The sequence below is a fragment of the Dendrobates tinctorius genome, unplaced genomic scaffold (genome assembly GCF_039654945.1).
Source record: "Dendrobates tinctorius isolate UK_male_01 unplaced genomic scaffold, ASM3965494v1 ptg000162l, whole genome shotgun sequence".
NCBI lineage: Eukaryota > Metazoa > Chordata > Amphibia > Anura > Dendrobatidae > Dendrobates > Dendrobates tinctorius.
The window spans coordinates 21,974,628-21,997,564 of NW_027361829.1; the positions used below are offsets into that span (position 1 = coordinate 21,974,628).

Sequence of the window (22,937 nt, forward strand, 5' to 3'; positions counted from 1 at the left end):
AGCTCTTAACACAAGGGTGTGAAATCTTCTACAGCTAGCTGGTTCCTTTTGTCTGATTGAAGCACATGGAGATACCATGGCACAACAAGGCACAGCAAGGCTCTGAGGTACTGAATCCAGAAAATGACCTATAATAACAGAATGCAATATCTCTGAGACCGGCAGCCAGCTGTAGCACTCTGCATTATTGAGTTATGAAGCATAGCTACCAGGAATTACATATGGTAGGCATTTTTAGTCTCTATGCGCAGATAAAATCCAGCAGAACCCAGTGACTGCACCACCGACCCATTCGGAGCTTAGGGCGGAAAGTTATGGGCCATCCACAATTCTGGATAGAAAATCATATCCTCAGACATGGGAGGTAGCCCAGCCCAGGGGTGGCAGCAGAGTGTGGGAGGGAACAGCTTAGAAGATATAAGGCAGACCCTCATTTTGAACTTAGCTCTTCTACTGGCAGGAGGTCGGTTACCAGACACGGCCAAGGGAACCACGTAACTAAGATTTGGTCTTGTGATCTATCAGAGCCTCCCTGTGGTCACATGCTATATAACACGGTAATTGCAACCTGTCTATACCTTACCTTTGTACTACACTCTTGACTGTATACCTGTATATTGTTCTTGTAAGTATATACCTGTATATTTCTAGGTGCCTTTTCGGCAATTAAACATAAAATTAATCTTGGGCTGCTCTTTCATCTCGATACACGTATTCCCACGTCCGCACACTCCGTTGGTTATTATGCGCTACCCGAGTTGGTTTCTGACCTGATATAAGCCTGTTGTCGGACGGGGCTTATGTCGGACGAGGAACTTGTAGCAGAAAACTGTACTGGTTTAGTGAGGAACTCTGGCAGTGATGACTGGGAGATATATCCCCAGCCTGTACTGGTGATATATATCCCCCCTCACTGGGAGCGCCTCATTAAGTTGTACCTATAAGGGAAACCTTTCCGGCGACTATTTGCCCTCGGTGCAGTTCCCTGACTGACCTGGGGCAAGTGGTGTCGCCAGAGAGCTGATCCCTGCTTTGTCCTTCTCTCCCCTCCCCCAAGGTGAGTGAATTCAACACCCCCTTCCCCTGTGCAATTCGTCACAGTCTAAAAGAACAAAAAAGGCATTACTAAGTACTCACCTGGATACCCATCATCATCAATATCTCCAAGATTAGCCATGCTTTCTCCAAAGTGTGCATTATATGCACTGTCTCCATTCAATGAAATCTGTTCATCCATTACACCCTAGGAACAGGAAACACAAAAGGATTGTGAAAACAGTACATACATTAACAGAATCATATCCCTATGGACAATGACTTTTTCACAGGCAGGAAGCACCTGAGAAGGGAATGAGCTTTCTAAATGACATTGGGGAGTATGCTTTTTATAAACTATGAAAACAAACAATCAAGAGTAAACTACTATAGAAATTATTACATTTTAACATTAAAACTTTTTGCTCATTGTACAATAGAAATTACATGTTGCATAGATCATGTAGTAATGTAGTCATTCAATTATTCATTGGCTAGTTCTTCAAATGCTGTCTGCAAGGGGAGGGATTTTAAAGGGAATCTGTCAGTAGGATTAACCCTCCTAAACTGTATATATGGACTCGCAGATAACAGGAATCTGAGTAAAATGATACCTTGATATCTTGGATCCGATGTCTTATTCCAGATAAATCCACGTTTTTCTTAATATGTAAGTGAGCGGTTAAGATCTATGGGCGGGACATAGATCTCCCTGAGAATCTACCTCCAGAGCTTATTTTAAATGAAACGAGGTGTTACTAATGTGAGACATGTAATGACAAACAGTCTGATCTCCTGATCTACAGGTCTCACACTGATAATGCCCCCTTTTATTTAACATAAGTTCTAGAGGCAATTTCTTAAAGAGATAAGTGTCCGATCCACAGATCTTAACTGCTCATTTACATATTAAGAAAAACATGGATTTCTCTGGAATAAGACACTGGATCGCAAATATCAAGGTTGGGATCTATGTGGTAACGTTTCTCCTTGTGGAGAGTGACATGCCAGCCGTGGCATGTCAAAGTGAGGAGACTTACATGCCATGCAATGCTCCTCTGGGAAATTAAATATGCAAATTGCTTCTTCAGAGAGGAAGAGGACTTGAACTCTAGTGTCACTTATTGGAAGTGGCAATCCTAAAAGTTAATCCTAAAAGTCATATGGCAAGGCTCATTAACTGACTTTTAGGATTGCTACTTCCAATAGGTGGCATTAGACTTCACGTGCTCTTCACCTCTGAAGAGGCAATTTGCATAGAATCGTCGAGTTGGAAGGGACCTCCTGGGCCATCTGGTCCAACCCCCTGCTCAAAGCAGGATTCGCTAAATCATCCCAGTCAGATGTCTGTCCAGCCTCTGTTTGAAGACTTCCATTGAAGGAGAACTCACCACTTCTCGTGGCAGCCTGTTCCACTCATTGATCACTCTAACTGTCAAAAAGTTTTTTCTAATATCTAATCTGTGTCTCTTCCCATTCAGTTTCATCCCATTGCTTCTAGTCTTTCCTTGTGCAAATGAGAATAAAGTTGATCCTTCTACAATGTGACAGCCCTTTAGATATTTGTAGACAGCTATTAAGTCTCCTCTCAGTCTTCTCTTTTGCAAACTAAACATTCCCAAATCCTGCAACCTTTCCTCATAAGACAGGGTTTGCAGACCGGTCACCATTCTGGTCGCTCTTTTCTGAACTTGCTCCAGTTTGTTGATGTCTTTTTTAAAATGTGGTGCCCAAAACTGGACACAATATTCCAGATGAGGTCTGACCAAAGAGGAGTAGAGGGAAATAATGACTTCACGTGATCTAGACTGTATGCTTCTGTTAATACATCCTAGAATTGCATTTGCCTTTTTTGCTGCTGCATCACACTGTTGACTCATATTCAGTCTGTGATCTATTAGTATACCCAAGTCTTTTTCACATGTGCTGTCACTTAGCCCTATTCCTCCCATTCTATATATGCTTTTTTCATTTTTATTGCCCAGATGTAGTACTTTGCATTTCTCCCTGTTAAAAACCATTCTGTTAGTTGCTGCCCACTTCTCCAGTTTATTTAAATCTTTTTGAATCCTCTCTCTCTCTTCTCTAGTATTAGCTATCCCTCCTAGCTTTGTGTCATCAGCAAATTTAATCAGTTTACCCTCAATTCCTTCATCTAAATCGTTGATAAAGATGTTGAACAATACAGGGCCCAGGACAGAGCCCTGTGGTACCCCACTTGAGACATTCTTCCAACTGGATGTGCAGCCATTTACGACCACTCTTTGGGTCCGATCACTAAGCCAGTTATGAATCCACCTAACAGTTGCCTTGTCCATTCCATACTTAGTCATTTTATCAATAAGGATTGTATGAGAGACTTTGTCAAATGCTTTGCTGAAGTCAAGATATACTATATCTACAGCATTTCCTTGATCCACCCAATCAGTGATACCGTCATAGAAGGAAATTAAGTTAGTCTGACATGACTTATTAGTTAGAAACCCATGCTGACTCTGTTTAATCACTTCATTCTTATCCAGGTATTGACATACATGTTGTTTAATAATTTGTTCAAAGATCTTTCCTGGTATAGAAGTCAGACTCACCGGCCTATAGTTGCCTGGGTCCACCTTCTTCCCCTTTTTGAAGATAGGAACAACATTTGCTCTTCTCCAGTCTTCTGGCACTTCTCCTGTTCTCCAAGAATTTTCAAAGATTATGGAGAGGGGTTCAAAAATTTCTTCTGCTATCTCCTTCAGTACTCTGGGGTGTAATTCATCTGGACCTGGAGATTTGAATTCATTTAGGTTAGCTAAGTGTTTCCTCACTATCTTTCTGTTTATAGATATCCTGGATTCTTCTATTCCCTTAATAGGACAGTGAATAACAGTTGATGTTGCATTTCCTTTCTGAGAGAAAACAGATGCAAAATAGGAATTTAAAAGTTCAGCCTTCTCAACATCCTGTCTTACCATTTCATCATTTTCATCCTGTAAAAATCCTATAGCATCTTTGACTTTTCTTTTACTTTTGACATATCCCCAAAATCCTTTATTATTGCTTTTGACATCTCTTGCAAGCCTCAGTTCATTTTCAGCTTTAGCTAATCTGATTTGTGCCCTGCAGGTTCTGCAGACAGCATTATATTCTTCTTTAGATATGCCTCCCTCTTTCCATTTTATAAATATTTTTTTCTTCCTTTTTAGCATGTGCTTAAGTTCTGTGTTCATCCATCCTGGTTTCCTTAAATGCTTCCTATTCTTCCCTCTTTTCGGAATTTTTAACAACTGTGCTTTGAGAATTTCATTTTTCAAGATTTCCCATCCTTCCTGGACATTTTTGTCTTTAAGGATATCCAGCCATTGGATCCCTCCAATTCTCTTTCTGAATCCCTTAAAATCTGCCTTTCTGAAATCTAACCTTGACGTCTGAGTCTTCACAGGTCTTCCACCTCTAGTAATCCAAAATTCTAAAATAGCATGGTCGCTACCTCCTAGGGTCCCAGCCACTTTTACCTCCTCAACCATTTCCTCCCTGTTTATAAGGATTAGATCCAAGGTAGCAGTTCCCCTTGTTTTCTCCCTTACCTTTTGGAAGATAAAGTTGTCAGCAAGAGAGGATAAGAATTTCCTTGACCTGTTAGTTTTGCCTGAGAGAGATTCCCAACAAATGTCTGGATAGTTGAAATCTCCCATGACAACTATGTCATATTTTTTGGAGAACTTGGCCATCTGATGCATAAAGAGTTCATCTATATCTTCGGCTTGCACAGGCGGCCTGTAGTAAATGCCTACAATGGTGTCCTTTCCATTGTTCTGTCCTTGTATTCTTACCCAAACAGTTTCCACAGAACTCCCAGTCTCTGAAGCTTCAATCTCTGTGCAGATATACGCGTTTCGAACATACAATGCGACACCCCCTCCTCGTTTATCAAGTCTGTTTCTTGCAAATAAGTTGTATCCTTCTAGTCTTGTATTCCAATCATGTGTATTGTCCCACCAAGTTTCAGTGATTCCAATTACATCATATTTCTGTTCCTGTGTTAGTAGTTCCAATTCTCCTTGTTTGTTGCCCATGCTTTGTGCATTAGTATAGAAACATTTTAGTTTGTGATTGGTTTCTCTTTCTCCAATATTTTTATTAATTAGATTCTTTCGTCTTTGTTCTTCCTTTCCACTTCTAATAGCAGAGTTCTCAATAGCATTTGTCAGGTGTATGGCTTTTTCTGGTCTTTTGCTTCCCTTCCCATGTTGTTCTAGTTTAAAGCTCTCCTTACAAGTGTAGCAAGGCGACTTCCAAATACATGCTTTCCAGTCTTCGTAAGGTGCACCCCATCTCTAGCAAGTAGTCCATCGTATAAGTAGTTCACTCCGTGATCCAGAAATCCAAATCGTTGCTGACGGCACCATCGACGTAGCCAGTTGTTCACCTGCAGAATCTTATTCCACCTCCTTGTTCCATGGCCATCCACTGGGAGGATGGAAGAGAAGACCACCTGCGTTCCCAGTTCTTTCACTTTCTTGCCTAAGTCTTCAAAGTCTCTGCAGATGATTTCCAGGTCGTTTCTTGCGGTGTCATTTGTCCCCACATGTAGTAGCAGGAATGGGTAGTCATCTGTAGGTCTGAAGAGTCCTGATATCCTGTCAGACACATCTTTAATTTTTGTATCTAGGTACCATTTCTAGGACCTGCATGCCCACATAAATGGCTCAGGAATGTTGATCCTACTGGCACGTTCCTTTTACGCAACACCCAAAGTTTGGACACTTGTCTACTAATATGCAGAGGTCATTATGGCTCATCTTTCCTTTAGGGGGCAAATCACTAAACACATTCCAGCAGACATGATAACATTCAAATTTTATAACTAATACATTGAATTAAAAAAGAACCTATTGTAAAAAATACAACAGTACAGTTATTGCAAGACACAGAAAATATGATTCTGTTGAATAGGAAATAACATTTTGCCAAATGAAATTTGTAAACCAGAAAGAAATGAAACAAAACCAAATGTAGGCCCCAGACAATAGAAACTCGATTAATATAATGGGTTCACTAGGGAAGCAGTAAACGGAGCATCTCCCATTTCCAGCTGGCAAAGCTGTGTACATCCATGATTTTTCTTTTCATGTTGTAAGAAACATTTGTAAGAAGGAAAGACCCACAATTGTTGAAACTCTGCCAAATGTAATGCTGGGTTACAGCAAAGTCTGTAAATTCTAGGAAATGACTATATGTCTGCAAGTATAAGAGATTTATGTCTAAAGGGAAATCAACAGTGAGGAGGTCATAGAGGACTCTATCTACTCCCCTTATTATGATCCTGAAGAAAACAGAGCACAGTGGCGAGCATATGCCCAAGAAGCAGGACCTAACTGTAGTAAAAAGTTGTGCTTTATGATAAAGACCAACATCTCTTTTTCTGTATATTTCCTTAAAAGCCTAAGAACCGCAGCAGTAGTTTCTTAGTATTTTAATTGCTCTCCACTAAGCTATTTTACACTCCTGATGGCAGTTGTAGGTGGAACTGCTTAGGTACAAGGTTCAGTGGGATATATACATAGATATTGCTTAATATCTTGATCAATATTTTAAAATTTTGCAAAAATGTATTTAATCTTTTAATCTTTGCTTAGTACACCATTGCATTATAAGACATACTTACATTTCCCCTGTTGATGTACACAGTAACTTGTCCTTCGTCTCTAACCTCAGAATACATGGGGGCCCCCACCAGGAGGTCTGATAGGCCGTCAGCATTCAGGTCAACTGCACATAAGGAGGAGCCAAAGTAAGAGCCCATCTGTAACAAGTTGAGTCACAACAAAGCATTCAGTATTTCTGCCCATGTAAAGATTTTCTGCATTTAGGGTTAATAACAGATAAGAGAAAACATGCTTGTTTGTCTTTTTTATTTTTTTTAAACTATTTTAGCTTAGTGGATAATATTTATAAGTTGCCGCGGCTGTCCGCCAGCCACAAAACATGCAGGGATTGCCTGTTTGTGAGGCACGCCGAAAACACTTGATCAGGACACAAGCTTGCTCGGATAACACCTTATCCGAGCATGCTCACTCATCACTATTAGTTAGGAATCTGTTAGGATATGTACACACAGACTGTGTCTGCTAAAAAAAAAGCCAGAAAAATGCTTCAAAAACGCTTGAAAGGCTCTTCCTGTTAATTTCTATTGAAAAAAAAAAACACTTTGCTGTTCCTATCTTCAGTCTTTTAAGCCTTGTTTTCCGCTTCAGATTTTGATAAATGCCTGTTGGGAAATAAATAAATTGCTTGTCACTCCTCTTGATGCAACTCCTGATGGAATCTGCTCCAAACTAGGCACTGTCCAATCAGAAAGCTGTAAAAAAGGCTTTCGGAAACAAAAACAATTCCAAACCCTTCATTTAAAAACGGCTTCGGGAAACAAAAAAACACATTTAAAAATATAAACAAGAAGAGAAAAAACTGTTATGCACATACCCTTAGCACATACCCTTTTCTCAACTCCAGTCTTCAAGACCCACCGACAGATCAAGTTTTCAGAATTTCCTTAGTATTGCAAAGGTGATCATTTCATCACCTGCTCAATCAATAATTTCATCACCTATGCAATAAAAAGGAAATCCTCAAAATATGACCTGTTGGTGGGTCGTGAGGACTGGAGTTGGGGAACACTGCCTTAAAGAAAAACAACAGGTCTTATCACCAGAGGTGACAACACCTGGTCTCTATGGTATAACTTAGTACTAATTACTACTAGAGTGTAAAAAGGTGGATGAATTAAAGAGTTTGGGTGCGCTTTATCAAGGTATTCATCCTAGAGTTCCGACATTTATCCATCACGAAAAATGATAATTTGTTAGAAGGAGGTTTGCGCTGTACTACTTAAATACATGTGTCCTCTGTACTACTTAAATATTCGAACTATACTGCTTTGCAACCTTTCATCAATTTTTTCTCTGCCGTCCATGTCCATGGGAGATTAGCTACAGTGCCACGGGTTGTAAACTTCTTGATTATGGAAAAGGGAACATCGAGATCTCTGGAGATGAACTTTTAATCTTGAGAATGTTGGTCTTTTTCAACAGTTTTGTTTCTCAAGTCCTCAGACAGTTCTTTTCTCCTCTTTCTGTTCGCCATGCTTAGTATGGCACACACAGACACACAATGCAAGGATTGAGTCAAATTCTCCCCTTTTTATCTGGTTTCAGTTTCATATTGCCCACACCTGTTACTTGCCACAATTAAGTTTGAAAAAGCATCACATACAGTTGTTTACTCACAATTTTCGTGAAAGATTCCAACAATCTTGTCATGCCCATTTTTGGGCGTTTGTGTGAAATTATGTCCTATTTTCGCTTTTTCAGGGTTTTTTTGCCTTGTTCAAAACACACAAAGGCAATATACATACAGTATGTACAACAAAACATGTGTAACTGCTACAATTTTCTGCAAGAAATACGGTACTTAATTTTCTGAAACAATTTCAAGAGTATCAAAACTTTCGGCCATGACTTTATATGAGAACCTGTCTGTGAGCTCATTGTCATGATCTGCTTAGTTTGTGGGATTAGGTAGTTCAGAGGTTAATCTGGACGGCCTCACTCTGGGATTCTGGGAGGCTTCTTATACCCTCATTGTGGGGTCATTCCTCGTCGCTTATACTTTGACCCTTGGCCGAGTGTGTGACCCTGGTGTGTCTGTGCTACTTTATGCTTGTTTGGTTTTGATCCGGTTCTGTCCCTGTTACGAGTTCTGTCTGTCTCTCCTGTACTGCGCTGCTATCTTCGTGTATGACTCATTGCCTGCATTCTGAATATTCTCTGCTCGCCCGTCCAGGAACCGTGCCGCCCTCTCTGTGTATGACCCCCATTTGTCTCACCTGAGTTCCCCTCTCCTCTACTACAGGATCCCTGTAGTAAGCATCCTACACTCATTTCCAGCAGCAGGATGCTAAGCCCTGCCCCCTGTGGTCAAGTGATCGTAGGTCCTTTTGCTTCCAGCTACTTTCAGTGTCCCAGGTCCCGTCTGCCTGAGCTTTCCCCACTGCATCTGACCCCGGGCCCTCCCGCAGTGTGAGTCACCCTGCTCAGCCATGGCAGTTCGCTGGCGCTGACAGGATCCTGATACTCATTCTCAGAGGAGAGTTTATGTCTCTTATTTTCCTCAATATTGTGATCTGTTTTACAGTTTTATGACTACAAAGAGGAGCTAAACTTCCATGGGGTCATATATCAGCTGAGAGGGGCTCAGAAGAACAAAGAAAAGAGTTATACATTTTCCTGTCAAGCTCTCTGACAGATTTTCAGTTATTTCTTTGTGAAGCCAGCAATATAGAGGGCAATGAAGGGATTATAAAAGGAAACCAGTTCAAAATGTTTAATTAAAAAATATATATTTTAGACAAAATACATACATTTAAGTAAAAAAAATTGCTCCCTAAAGGTGTCCATATCCTTTAAGACCCTTTGACAAAGACTAACAATGGTCAAATGAGTATGCAGTAGAAAGTTCATTCCAAATCACTGGCCCATGTAAACATGGGAGCAATTAGCTGTTGATGGTCGTTACTTGCATGTGAAAAAACAGCCTTAACAAGCACTGATCAACTTAGTTACATCATCATTGAGGGCAGAAATCTGCCCATGTAACCCGGCCTTTATTGATTTTGGATTCCAAATAAAGATAGGTTTATAGGAAGAGATTTCTGCTTACAACCGTCAACGATATAACTGTCAAGAATAAGGAAGAGGGTAACACCTTCAGGCCTGGCAAATCTCATAGGGTTTGTGGCAATTGTCACGAGAACACAATGAAATAAAGAACTGTTGAGCAGTGTGATTAAGCTGGCTAGATACAGGGAATGTTTTTACTTATGATGGACTCTATACTCTACTATTCACTATCATTTAAGAACCGTGTAAGTTTATACATGGATCTCCTCTATTCATAAGGGCTATAAATACACAAACTCTTCAGATTTCTTTGGAGAGTTTTGGAACTCACATGCCTGTATATTTTCTTTATTCTCACGCATGATGACTGAACCCTAGAAACTTCTAAATTACAGATAGAGCTACTCCTATATGGTCAAGTCGATTGTTGCTTGTTGAAAGCTCTTTTACAGTCGTTGATGCAAACTGAATGGGGTCTAAGTGCTGCCCAAAATACAAAGACATGTAGGCAGGCATACAAGATGCTGTCAGCTGACAAATTAGCAATTGATAATTTGAGGGTTTATTGCTGCCATATTTACATTGGCTAATGATTGGGGAAAGTTTTTTTAACAAACACAGGTTCATCTATTTATGGGCACTGACAATTCTAACAGTCATCTGCCAGGTGTTAGGCAAAACTTTAAAGGGAATCTGTTACCAGGAATTTGCCACTTTATCTGAGAGCAGCATGATGTAGAGACAGACAGTGTCGGACTGGGGTGCCAAGGGCCCACCAATAACAATGACTTTGGGGGGCCCACTTTTCACCTGTAAACAAATATTACATGACCCTGGTTCACATATTTACCCATATCCCTATATAATAAACTGGGTAGATTGGTTAATGAATGAGATGCTGCTTTTTTCTGTACCGAGAGAATAAAGTGAATTAAGACCACCAATACTGCCCATTAGGGTGACCGGATCTCATATGGGGGGGGGGGAAATGTCGGAATCTTGTTCATCTGGACCCCACAAAACGATTCCCCTTTCCAGATATTGAGATAGCCAAAATTTGAGCTCGATCAAACGACGTTAACCCGTGCCGCTCGTTGCTCAAAGTTTGAAAAAATTCAAATTGAGGTATTTTAAGATTTAGGTATTTTGCATAGTCTGTTAGACTATAAAGAATGTGACAACAACATTGCAGAAATAGCCCTGACCAAATTTTCGAACCATTTGTGGTATTTGAATGCAGAGTTGGTGGGATTATTGTTTTTTGATCCCACCATTACAGACAATGAAAAGTTGTTAATGGCTAATATATTGCTCAGTAGCACAGATCAAAAAACGGTAATCCCACCAACTCTGCATTCAAATACCACAAATGGTTCGAAAATTTGGTCAGGGCTATTTCTGCAATGTTGTTGTCACATTCTTTATAGTCTAACAGACTATGCAAAATACCTAAATCTTAAAATACCTCAATTTGGATTTTTTCAAACGTTGAGCGACGAGCGGCACGGGTTAACATCATTTGATCGAGCTCAAATTTTGGCTATCTCAATATCTGGAAAGGGGAATCGTTTTGTGGGGTCCAGACAGACAAAATTGCGACATCGATTTTTTGCGGTCACCCTACTGCCCATACAGTAAGGTTGGGGGAATAGATTTGCACATGGGCCCACCGGGGGATTCCCCTGTTACCCTATGGGCCAGTCCAAGCCTGGAGACAGAGACTCTGATTACAGTTATATGTCACTGGGCTGCTTGCTGTAGTTTTGACAAAATCACTGTTTTATCAGTAAGAGAATATGACTAAAGTACTAGTAAACCTGCTGCCATGTAATCCACCATATTCATAGTAAGCAGCACATCACTGTAAACAGGGTCGCAGCTGGGCAAGTCCTGAATGGAGTGTTTGTGTCACCGAGGTGCCTAGCCTTAGTGATCTCAAAAAAAGTAGAGAGCAAGCTCCAGCATGGATAGTGCTGAAAGGGTTTTTTGAGGCCCGAAATTTGGGTCCAGATTTTAGTAACAATTGGAACAGCTGGGCGGGACTGGTCAATCCCATCCTCCAATCCAGGAGGTGATGCTGGGGTAAAAGGGCAGCTGAACTGCTCCATGATGATCTGTGTGTGGAGGGTGAATGACCCTGTTTATGTGCTCAGTCTCTGGCAGGGGCTGTGAGTGAAGGACTAACATCTAAACAAATGAACCTGTGCTATATATGGACTGTTTATATTCTGTTTTGGTTCTGTTATAGCTTTTGTGCCCAGAAGTGGCTGCTTTGTATGCACTTTATCTGGAAGCTTATGGAAATAATAAATTTCACCTGTTTTAGACCAGACCGCATTGCATGCCTGTGTGAACGCTACCGACTACCAAATAGAGTGATCTCTACATCTTGCTGCTCTTTGATGGGGAATCGAAAACCTAATGACAGATTCTATTTAAGTAAGTATTATAAAGAGATACTTATTACACAAAAGATACATTTTCTCTTTCAGCTTCATTCTAAAAGTAATAGAAATGCAAAAATAGAAATACAAAATTCTATTACAATACTGTCGTGTATACAGTCTGGATATCTCTATATCTCTATTGAGACACATGCAGTTTTTTTTTATAAATATTGGTATATGAATAGAGCATATATAGTGTTCCAAAGTCAACTTGTACAATTTGGCTGCTGAACTTAGTGATCACAGCTGACAGAATACAGCAATATTAATTACCAAATACAGACTTGCTTTAACATTCAGTCAGTACCAATTTACTATTAAAGCAGTGCCGGAGAAATTCTTCAGTAATTCCACAAGGACACTTCACTAATCTATTTAATGGTTACCTGTAGCATATTGATTAACTGCCCATAGTCATGTTAATGTTCACTTGACAGTGATCAATGAGCACAATTACATATTAGTGACATTGATCTTGTAACATAATTCAAGAACCTGATGGTCTTGGGGTTAAGAGTGACAGACTGTATTTAAATGGCTGATACTAACTACACATCACCAATAAGAGCAGTACAGTGTTGTCTTTATCCAATCTTGTCAATGGCAATCTTGGATTTGTTATATAGAGTGCAAATACGTAAAGAAGTATTTTTATATAAAATATATCTCTGCAATTTATAAGTTTAAGGCACTCTCACCTAACTTTTTATCCTCTTAATATATTGCAGTCATCATATTATATAGCACTGTGTATTTACAATTGCTCATTAAGCCTTTCTACCCAGGTAATTCATCTCTTTTCCATTAGGTCTATGACATCGCGAGATTAAAATCAGACTAGCTGAATCACTAACTCTGTGTAGAAACAGGAAGTCTAATTTCCCTGTATGACTCATAAATCACTGCAAAAGTCCCTGGCAGGAGCAGGAGAGAGCAGCTGGGTCAGGAGTTGAAGAGGGGAATGATTTATGCAGGGACAAGAAGCTTTCTGTTTCTATATAGAGCACAGAAAAGAGAATAATTAGATGGTTAGAAATGCAAATGAGCAATTGTATGTATACATAGTGCATTATAATATAATGATTGCAATATATCAAGAGGATAAAACTATGATGTGAGCAGTGCTTATTAAGGCTAAGTTCACACTTGCACTTGTCACACTTGTGACACAGGTTGGTCACACTTGTCCAGCATAGTGCTTGACAAGTGTGACTGCCTATGCAGCATCAATAGTAAAAGATAGGATGTTAAAAATTATTTTAAAAATATTGTTATTCTCACCTTACGACGGCCCCCGATCTGCTCTGCAGCTCTCCTGGCATCTTCCAGTCCCAGTAATGTTTTGCGCGAAGGACCTGAGCACGATGTCATCAGCGGTCATTCGTGCAAAGCATTACTGGGACCGGAAGATGCCAGGAGCATGGTGAGAGGCGGGAAGGACTTCGGGGGCCGCCGGAGGGTGATTATATCTCTATTTTTTATTTTTATTCTATTTTTTACAGGATTATGGTAACCAGGGCCTGGAGGAGAGTGTCCTCTCCTCCAGACCCTGGGTACCATCCGCACATGAAGTGCTCACTTTACGCATGGTGGGCATAGCCACATGCGTAAAGTGAGCGTTTCAATGCAATCCTAAGGGTGCAGAAGCGCTGCGATTCTGCAAAAAGAATGAGCATGTTGCGTATTTTTCCGCTAAGCGATTCCGCAGCAGAAAAATCCACAGCATTAGCACAGCATTGCGGAATCCCATAGGATTACATGGGATGCATTTTCTTTGCGTTTTCGCGGCGATTCCGCAGCAGAAAAACGCAGCGAAAACGCAAAAAAAAACGCAACGTGTGCACACAGCCTTAAGCTCTGCCTATGCTCTTGTTTTTTGTGCAACTTTTAGTTTTTACTTTACCATGTAATGTACTAAAATCTCAAAAAAATAGTGTGAAGAAATTGTGAAAATAATGCAATTGCACCATTGTTTGGTGTCTGGGATTTTGTATTCACAGCATTCATTGTGCATGATCGTCTAGGTCAATCTGATTCGAGCAATACCAAATATACATCGATGAAAAAAACATTCAAAATTTTTTTGCTTAGTGTCATCATTTTCACAAACCTTTAACATTTTTATTTTGCTGTTTGTCATGAGAGCTTGCTTTATGCACAGTGAGCTGATGTTTTTAACAATATCAATTTTGTGTACAAACGATTCTTTGATTAATTATTACATTTTTTTAGGGAGGTAACCAAAAAAACCCGCAATTCTGACATTTTGACTTTTTTTCTTTACGGCATTTACCAAAAGGGTTAATTAATTCCACATTTTAATATGTCGGACTTTTATGAACGTGAAAATTCCAAAAAATGTTTTTTTTTCTTTATTTTTATGAGGTGAAAGAGGGGTTGAATTGAACTTGTTTTTTTTTATTTTTAAAAACTTTTTTCTTTTTTTTTAGATTATTTTTAGTTCTTTTAGGTGACGTCAACCTTCAATCATTTAATTGCTTACAGTATATATTGTAATAACACAGTATTGCAGTACAAAATGAAAACGTTTGTTTACTATGGAGCTCTGCCTATAGCGAAATTTCACAGGCGGACTGAGATGACAGTGACAGGGGTCTTCAGCAAAACTAGTAAAGGGAGTCTGTCACACCATTTTTGTCCTATAAGCTGCGGCCACAGCCATCAGGGGCTTATCTACAGCATTCTGCAATGCTGTAGATAATCCCCCGATGTAACCTGAAAGATAAGAAAAAAGAGTTAGATTATACTTGAAGGGTCTAGCAGATTCTCAGGATGTAGTGACGAGACACGAGACAGGGTATGACTTGTGTAATTAACTTTTATAAACTGGCACCACTAGGGCTATGCTGAACAGGCAGAAGAAGGGGTAACACAAATCTGTCCTCACAGGGACTCAATAAAATAAACAATACTTTTCTAAGCAGCGGGAAGTACCCGGCTAGTCCGGGTGTCAAAGACCGAAATATGGCCAAACTATGGTACTTATTGCTATAGTCCACTTATCCTTCCTTGCGTCACTCGGGATCGCAGATGCGGCCGCTTTGAGATCGTTGATGCGGCTGTTTTGACGCCTCGATATTCCGGGAAGACTTGGGGCGCAACAGGCCCTGAAGAAGCGGTGCCGATGGGGCGCAACAGGTCCTGAAGAAACGGTGCTGGTGGGGCGTAACAGGCCCTGAAGAAGCGATGCTAGTGCGGCGCAACAGGCCCTGAAGAAACGATGCCAGTGGGGCGCAACAGGCCCTGAAGAAACTATGCCAGTGGGGCGCAACAGGCCCTGAAGAAACGATGCCGGTGGGGTGCAACAGGCCCTGAAGCAACGATGCCGGTGGGGCGCAACAGGCCCTTAAGAAACGATGCCGGTGGGGGCGCAACAGGCCCTGAAGAAACGATGCCGGTGGGGTGCAACAGGCCCTGAAGAAACGATGCTGGTGGGGCGCGGTAATGACGCAGTTCCCCTAAATGTCCAGTGGCTGTCCTCTGCTAAGGGTCCCTCCATAGCAGGGACAAGGGCCTCTAATGTCACCTATGGCGAGGTGGCGTCCCGAGACCGGTGATGACAGGATCGTCGCGGTGGGAGAAGGCAGGGGGGCAGTGTGCAAGTCTCTGTGGCTGTTTTATGCGTAGCCGCAGCCGCGACCTGAGGTAAGGGATCTTTCTCACAAGGGCGGGGGAGGGTGGGCGTGTCTCTCTGTGAACATGGGCGGGAATCGGCCTCCGGTAAAAGTCTCTCACGTCTCACTTGTCGTTGAGTGCGCAGTATCCTCCTCACAGGCCCCTGTCCGTGTCTCCTCAAGTCACCCGGCTTCCTGCCTCCTGTCACACTCTCTCCCAACTGCCACTTGCACATGCCCCCTGCTCCTTTTATCCTCGCCCCGCCCCCATTGCCCTGACAACTCCAGTCATGTCTCTCCCTTTACTGTTCTCCCAGTATTGTTCCCTCAGGAACCCTGATGGCGGTCCCCTGGGTACTGGCCCAGTCACTGTCTGGGAGTCCTCCTACTCACATACTCACAGGAGGGCAGGGGCGAGTGTGGTGGGTGTCGCAGTCCGGTGCCTCCTATCTTCATACGATGATGTCCTCCTCCTTGCTTCTCCCTCGGCTCCTGCGCAGGCATACTTATCTGCCCTGTTGAGGGCAGAGCAGAGTACTGCTGTGCGCAGGCGCTGGACCTCTCTAACCTTTCCCGGCGCCTGTGCACTGCAGTACTTTACTCTGCCCTCAACAGGGCAGAAAAAGTACGCCTGCGCAGGAGCCGAGGGAGAAGCAAGGAGGAGGACATCATCGTATGAAGATGGGAGGTGCCGGGCCGGACCGCGACACCCACCACACCCGCCCCCACACCTCGGTGAGTATAATCTAACTTGTTTTTCTTATCTTTCAGGTTACATCGGGGGCTTATCTACAGCATTCCAGAATGCTGTAGATAAGCCCCTGATGGCGGTGGCCGCAGCTTATTGGGCTAAAATGGGGTGACATATTCCCTTTAAGAACACTCATTTCATGATAATCTTTCAGTGTAAGGCCTGGATCACACTTCCGTTTTTTAAAATCCGTCCAAATCCGTCGTTTTCCGTTAAAAAACGGATCCGCCATTTTTTTGGAGGATCCGTTTTTTGGTCCCATAGACTTCCATTATAGGTTACCGCGGATCCGTCAAAAAAATGGATCCGTTTGCGGTAAAACGGAAACGGATCCGTTTTTTTACACAAAAACGGATGCAAAAAACGGATGGCGTATGCCAAAAAACGGATGTGTGAAACAGGCCTAAACAGTCTGTGGATCTCCCGATGAACAAGGAAAACCTTGTTTGAAATGATCTTATGTGCAGCAAAAGATCAGCATCCTATGTACATAGGACTCCCAGTGCTGAGAACTATGGCATCCTAGGGGCACTGAGCAGTCACCGACAGATCTATTATAGATTGCTCAGTGTAGATCTTTTACTGCAGTCTGCCTGTGTAAATAGGCAATTAAATGACTGGCGAGTGTTAAAAGTTTACTGATAGGTGGTTGTTTATTGCCGCCAGTCAGTCTAAGTACATCAACCCTTAGTGAATGCTCAGTTTGCCCCAGAACACATTTACTACTCATTAGTAGTGATGAGCGAATTTGTTCGAAAAATGATTGCCAAACATAAATTCGGCACGAATATGTCACATTCGTATTCGTGATCAGAATCCTGAGCAAAATTTTATAAAATCGGTAAAAATCGGTAACATTCGGAGAAAGTACGGTAAAATATTTGCATCGCCACAAAAATATTTTCAGCACTTTAGCAATTATAATGGTGGTGTATCATGAGCATTTGGCCCATGTTTGATGAGGGGAGGGGGTTTGCAGAGCTCAGACGCGCAGCGTTCTTGTAAGCACAGTGGTCATTTTTTTCCCCCTAACTTTGTGTGTGCACATTGCGGCTGGCCAATCAGGGCGCAGGAAATGCCCACATTGTCCTGACACAACGGCTTGTGTCACTGGCTGCTGAAATCACATGTTCCTCGCCATATAAATAGCGGACATCTTGTTTTAGCACCATTTTGACACTGTAACAGCGCAAAGAGGCTGCTCCTGACGCTGGCACTGTTAACAGCAAGATTTTAGCTAGTTTGTTAGGCGGTTGTATATCAGTCAGATAGTGTGGCTAGATAGTGTCCAATGTGGCTGTAAAATTTACCTTCCTGAATTTTTTTTTGGGGGGGCGACATTACTGAGGTTCATAGACAAAGCCAGCAGGGCACATGTCCTACAAGTGTGTTGTGCACTGCTTCTATTGTGCTGCATACACGAGTATAGCATTCCAATTAATATTTTTTCAATAGCTAAATGTGAAACAGCCTGCTGTATCCCACCTTGTCATTCAGTGCTGTGGTGCTATGAACCTGTCTGCAGACCTAAGGCACATTAAAAAAAAATATAATTTTTTTCTGTTGCTAAATGTGAAACAGCCTGCCGTATCTCACATTGTCATGTTGTGGTGTAGATCTGAACCTGTCTGCAGATCTAACATGCATTAACCCCTTACTAACATTGGACGGGATAGTACGTCCAATGGCAGTACCCCCGCTTTGATGTGGGCTCTGGCGGTGAGCCTGCATCAAAGCCAGGACATGTCAGCTGTTTTGAACAGCTGACATGTGCCCACAATAGGCGCAGGTGGAATCGCAATCCACCTGCGCCTATTAACTAGTTAAATGCCGCTGTGAAACTCTTACAGCAGTATTTATCGCGCACTTACGGCCGTCGAGCCGGAAATACGCGCTCTGTTGACCCCTGTCACGTGATCGGGGTCATTGGTTCGTCGGCATAACAACCAGAGGTCTCCTTGAGACCTCTATGGTTGCTGATACCAGACTGCTATGAGCACCACCCTGTGGTCGGCATTCATAGCAATGTAGTTTTTCTGCTACATAGAGGCGATCTGAGCATTGCCTCTATGTAGCAGAGCCGATCAAGCTATGGCAGCTTCTAGCCTCAAATGGAGGCTATTGAAGCATGCCAAAAGTAAAAAGAAATAGTTTTAAAAATATAAAAAAATAAAAATATAAAAGTTTAAATCACCTGATCTATCAATGAAAAAAAATTAACCTGATCGCTAAACGGCATAGCAAAAAAAGTCAAAACTTCAGAATTACTTTTTTTGGTCGCCGCAACATTGCATTAAATTGCAGTAACGGGCGATCAAAAGAACGTATCTGAACAAAAGTGGTATTATTAAAAACGTCAGCTTTGCGTGCAAAAAATAAGCCCTCATCCAACCTGAGATCATGAAAAATGGAAACGCTACAGGTCTCAGAAAATTGCGCAATTTTTTTTGTTAGCAAACTTTGGAATTTTTTTTTCACCCCTTAGATAAAAAAGAACCTAGACAAGTTTGGCGTCTATGAACTCGTAATGCAAAATAGAAGTGAGGGGGCGCACATGAGCGGTACCAATATGATGATGGAGCAGATTTAAAGCCAAATGACTACTAATCTTTGAGTCCCTGCATAACCCTGGTGAATGGCGAGGGTGTAAGTAAATATTGCTTAGATGTCAGGGTAGCAGACTCCGGATCCCAAGCAGCTGCAGTATGTCCTGTGGCAGGTAAGTAGCTGGGGTGCACGCCAAGGCAGGCAGGATGTTGCTGGTGAACTGCAGTGCCTGCTGTGGCCGGTGTGGAGTGAAGGCTAAGCGCAGCCGCCGTGCGCGTCAAGCCCCACGTGACCGCAGGTCCTGCAGATCATGTGATGGAAGGTCCTGAAGGAGAGAGTGTAGAAGTGTCCCATCCGCTGCAGCTCCAGCCGTGCACCCTAAAAGAGGGATGGGAAATGGAAACAAGATAAAATCACGGTCTTAATGGAGCGCTTCTCCACCTCCCTGCCGTTGCTCTGGTCCAGGGAAGCGCTCCTGTTATGAATGGGTCACCGAGGAGGATAGCAGGAACAGGCTAAGCCACCAGAAGACCAGAGAGGTTGGTAGTTAAGCGGATTGCAGACCCCTGATCCTATCCACACAACTAGCAGTAGCCGTGGAGCGTTTCTACGATGCCCTCCACGCTTTGTCACAGCCGAAGGACTAACTAAGCCTAAAGACATAAAGATGAAATCTAAACTGCCCCAGAGCAGATTCCCAAAGGAATAGACAGCCCCCAAACATATATTGTCGGTGAGACAAGATGAGACACAAACACAGCTAGAGAACAGACTGAACGAACGGTGGGGCCCAAGCTGTCTAGACAGGACAGGACAGAAAAGGTACTGTCTGCAATCATGCACAAAACCCTGAAAAAGTCCAACACTTCTGATATACAAAAAACCTGAGGTCACACGATCTCACCCCCGCTAGATCAGCACTCTGGTATAAACTGGCAGCAAGCAAAAAGATACTAACATAACATGGGACTGAACAAGCTGCAACATATGAAGCAGTGCCCAGCGCTGCCCCCAGCAGGGAGCACGCTGAACCCTAGCAGCAAAACAGAAAGCAAAAAAAGACACAACCAAATTAGATGCAAAGGATTAGCAAAAAATCACTTAGCTGAACCATGCAGATAAGGCAGGGGACAAATGAGCTCCAAATGCACATGGAGGAAATCACCAGCAACCTCCAAGAGCAGCCAGCTCAATTATATGCTCCCAGCCAGTAATCCCAGGATTCCAATTATCGTCGTCAGGTGGGGAACTTCCATCCACATGGCCAGCGCCACTACTCTCAGCAACCACCAGAGGGAGCAGTGGGAGCTTCGGCTCAGAACTCCGAGAAAAAGAGTTCACAACACGCTCCATTAAGATCGCGATTTTATCTTGTTTCTATGAACTCATAATGACCTGGAGAATCATAATGGCAGGTCAGTTTTAGGTTTTACACGCTCCATTAAGATCGCGATTTTATCTTGTTTCTATGAACTCATAATGACCTGGAGAATCATAATGGCAGGTCAGTTTTAGGTTTTAGTGAACATAGCAATAAAGCCAAACAAAAAACAAGTGTGGGATTGCACTGTTTTTGCAATTTCACCGCACTTGGAATTTTTTTCCCGTTTTCGAGTACAAGACATGCTAAAACCAATGCTATCGTTCAAAAGTACAACTCATCCCGCAAAAATTAAGCCCTCACATGGTCATATTGACGGAAAAATATAAAACTTATGGCTCTGGAAAGAAGGGGAGCGAAAAACGAAACCGCAAAACTGAAAAAAGCTCCGGTCATGAAAGAATTTTAAAAAAATCTAATTTTTTCTGTTGTTAAATGTGAAACAGCTGCCGTATCCCACGTTGTCATGTTGTGGCAGTGATCTGAACTTGTCTGAAGACCTATCACGCATTAAAAAAAATCTAATTTTTTCTGTTGCGAAATGTGAAATAGCCTGCTGTATCCAACCTTGTCATTTAGTGCTTTGGTGATATGAAACTGTCTGCTGACCTAAGGCACATTAAAAAAAATTCTAATTTTTTTCTGTTGCTGAATGTAATACAGCCCGCCGTATCCCACACTGTGGCGGTGATATAAACCTGTCTGCAGACCTAATGCGCATTAAAAAAAATTAGAATATTTTCTTTTGCTGAATGAGATACAGCCTTCCATATCCCACATTGTCATGTTGTGGCAGTGTTATGAACCTGTCTGCAGACCTAGCGAGCATTAAAAAAAGGTCTAATTTTTTTCAGTTGCTGAATGTGATACAGCCTGCCGTATCCCACATTGTCATTTTGTGATGGTGATATGAAGCTGTCTGCAGGCCTCAAGCACATTAAAATATTTATTTTTTTCTGTTGATAAACTTGATCCAGCCCGCTATATCCAACCTTTTCATTTAGTGGCGTTGAAATTGTTCTGTGTGCAGAGCTGTTGCACATTAAAATAAATTATTTTTTTTTACAAACGTGATACAGCAACCGAGATCTGAGTTTGAAATTGTTTTCAGCCTATCTAATAGATTATGACAAAAAAGACACGTCACTCCGCGAATTCAGATGTGGGGTGCGCAGAAAAGGATACCAGTCCCAATTCAATACAGAAAAAGAAATCTGGCACTCCCAAATGCAGAAAAAATAGTTTCGCTTTATTCACAGCTTAATAATCCACACGGTGTACATTCTATTTGTTACGTTTTGGTCACTATCATGGACCTTCTTCAGACAATGGCAAAACCTGTTAATATTCCAAAAAAATGACACTGTGGGTTCAGAGTAGCGTGTAGAAAAGTAGGCAAGTTGCTCATGGGGAGCTGTGAGAGGAGAGCAGGAGGAGGAACAAAGCGCTGACAGAGATATGCTGTATCGCTATGGTGCAGTGCAGGTTGAGACACGCATCTGTTACACCTGTCTTCTGACGAGCATCACACACTCCCTGGTAATTGGTGGTGGGTAGATGAGTAATAGTTCTAGGTTGGATCCTGGATCTTGTACTTCCCATAGTTGCCCTGTTATTGATCCTGTTGTACGTTTCCATTCCCGCCAAAAAAATGTTTTCTGTTACTAATGTCATACAGTAGGGGACATTCACTTTGAAATTTTTTGTCAATGTTATACAGGACACATCCACACCAAAAAAAAAATCTGTTACTAATTTTTGAGAGCAGAACTTCTTGGCCATACAGGCCTATCGACACTGAAACAATTCTTTCTGCTGAGAGTAACATGATTAATCACACCATATTTCACCTTCTAATTTTGTGCCGCTGAAATTCAGCTGTGTGCAGAGATTTTGCAGAGTAAAAAATCTATTTTTAGTTGCTAATAGTGTGCTCCTAGCACACTATCTGAGCAACATGACTATGAAAAAGCGAAGTAGTGGAGGAGGGGGATTAGACTTGGTGTTCAAGGTGTATGTGAGGTAGATGTTAATGTTTCTGAAAGCACTAGTAACCCAGCAACGTGACGTCCTATCCAAACACAATGGACAACGTCTGTTACTGGATGTTGTAGTTTTTAGTGCGCTGCGTTGTTCTTGCGTAATTGCAGTCTCTGATATCTTTAGTGGGGTTTATATGCCTGCTGTTGCTGCTGCTGGAGATATTAACAATAATTTGTGGAAATGTGAACAGTCTTGCTTGCATGTCCATCTGCTGGGTTGGGTGCAGTGGAAGACCTGTCGGTCCCTATTATACTATTTCTACTGTGGTTAAATTCATGCCACTTTATTAGTGTCGTACACTAATTTTTATAAATGTGTAGATTCCGTGTTGGGTCTCCTTCAAGTGTGTTGCCTGTAGCAGTAGGCCTCCGAAACTGGCAGTCCTCCACTGTCTTTGAGTCAACTACCCGTGCTACTATCCTTACATTTTTCTGACAA

The 22,937-nt window shown here is 42.0% G+C and overlaps 1 protein-coding gene and 1 long non-coding RNA gene across 2 annotated transcripts in view; one reads left to right on the forward strand and one right to left on the reverse strand.

Moving 5' to 3' along the window:
- Nucleotides 1-22,937, reverse strand: part of ITGA9 (integrin subunit alpha 9) — a 711,654-nt gene that overhangs the window by 462,064 nt on the left and 226,653 nt on the right. The window contains exons 9-10 of the mRNA XM_073549890.1: nucleotides 6,686-6,823; nucleotides 1,138-1,243 (exon numbers count right to left, since the gene is read on the reverse strand). Coding sequence (XP_073405991.1) covers nucleotides 1,138-1,243; nucleotides 6,686-6,823 — 244 coding nt within the window. The remainder of the gene's footprint in view (nucleotides 1-1,137; nucleotides 1,244-6,685; nucleotides 6,824-22,937) is intronic.
- The window catches only part of LOC141052657 (uncharacterized), a 64,026-nt gene that overhangs the window by 2,623 nt on the left and 38,466 nt on the right, over nucleotides 1-22,937 (forward strand). The window contains exon 2 of the long non-coding RNA XR_012220874.1: nucleotides 12,022-12,134. This is a non-coding gene — a long non-coding RNA (uncharacterized lncRNA). The remainder of the gene's footprint in view (nucleotides 1-12,021; nucleotides 12,135-22,937) is intronic.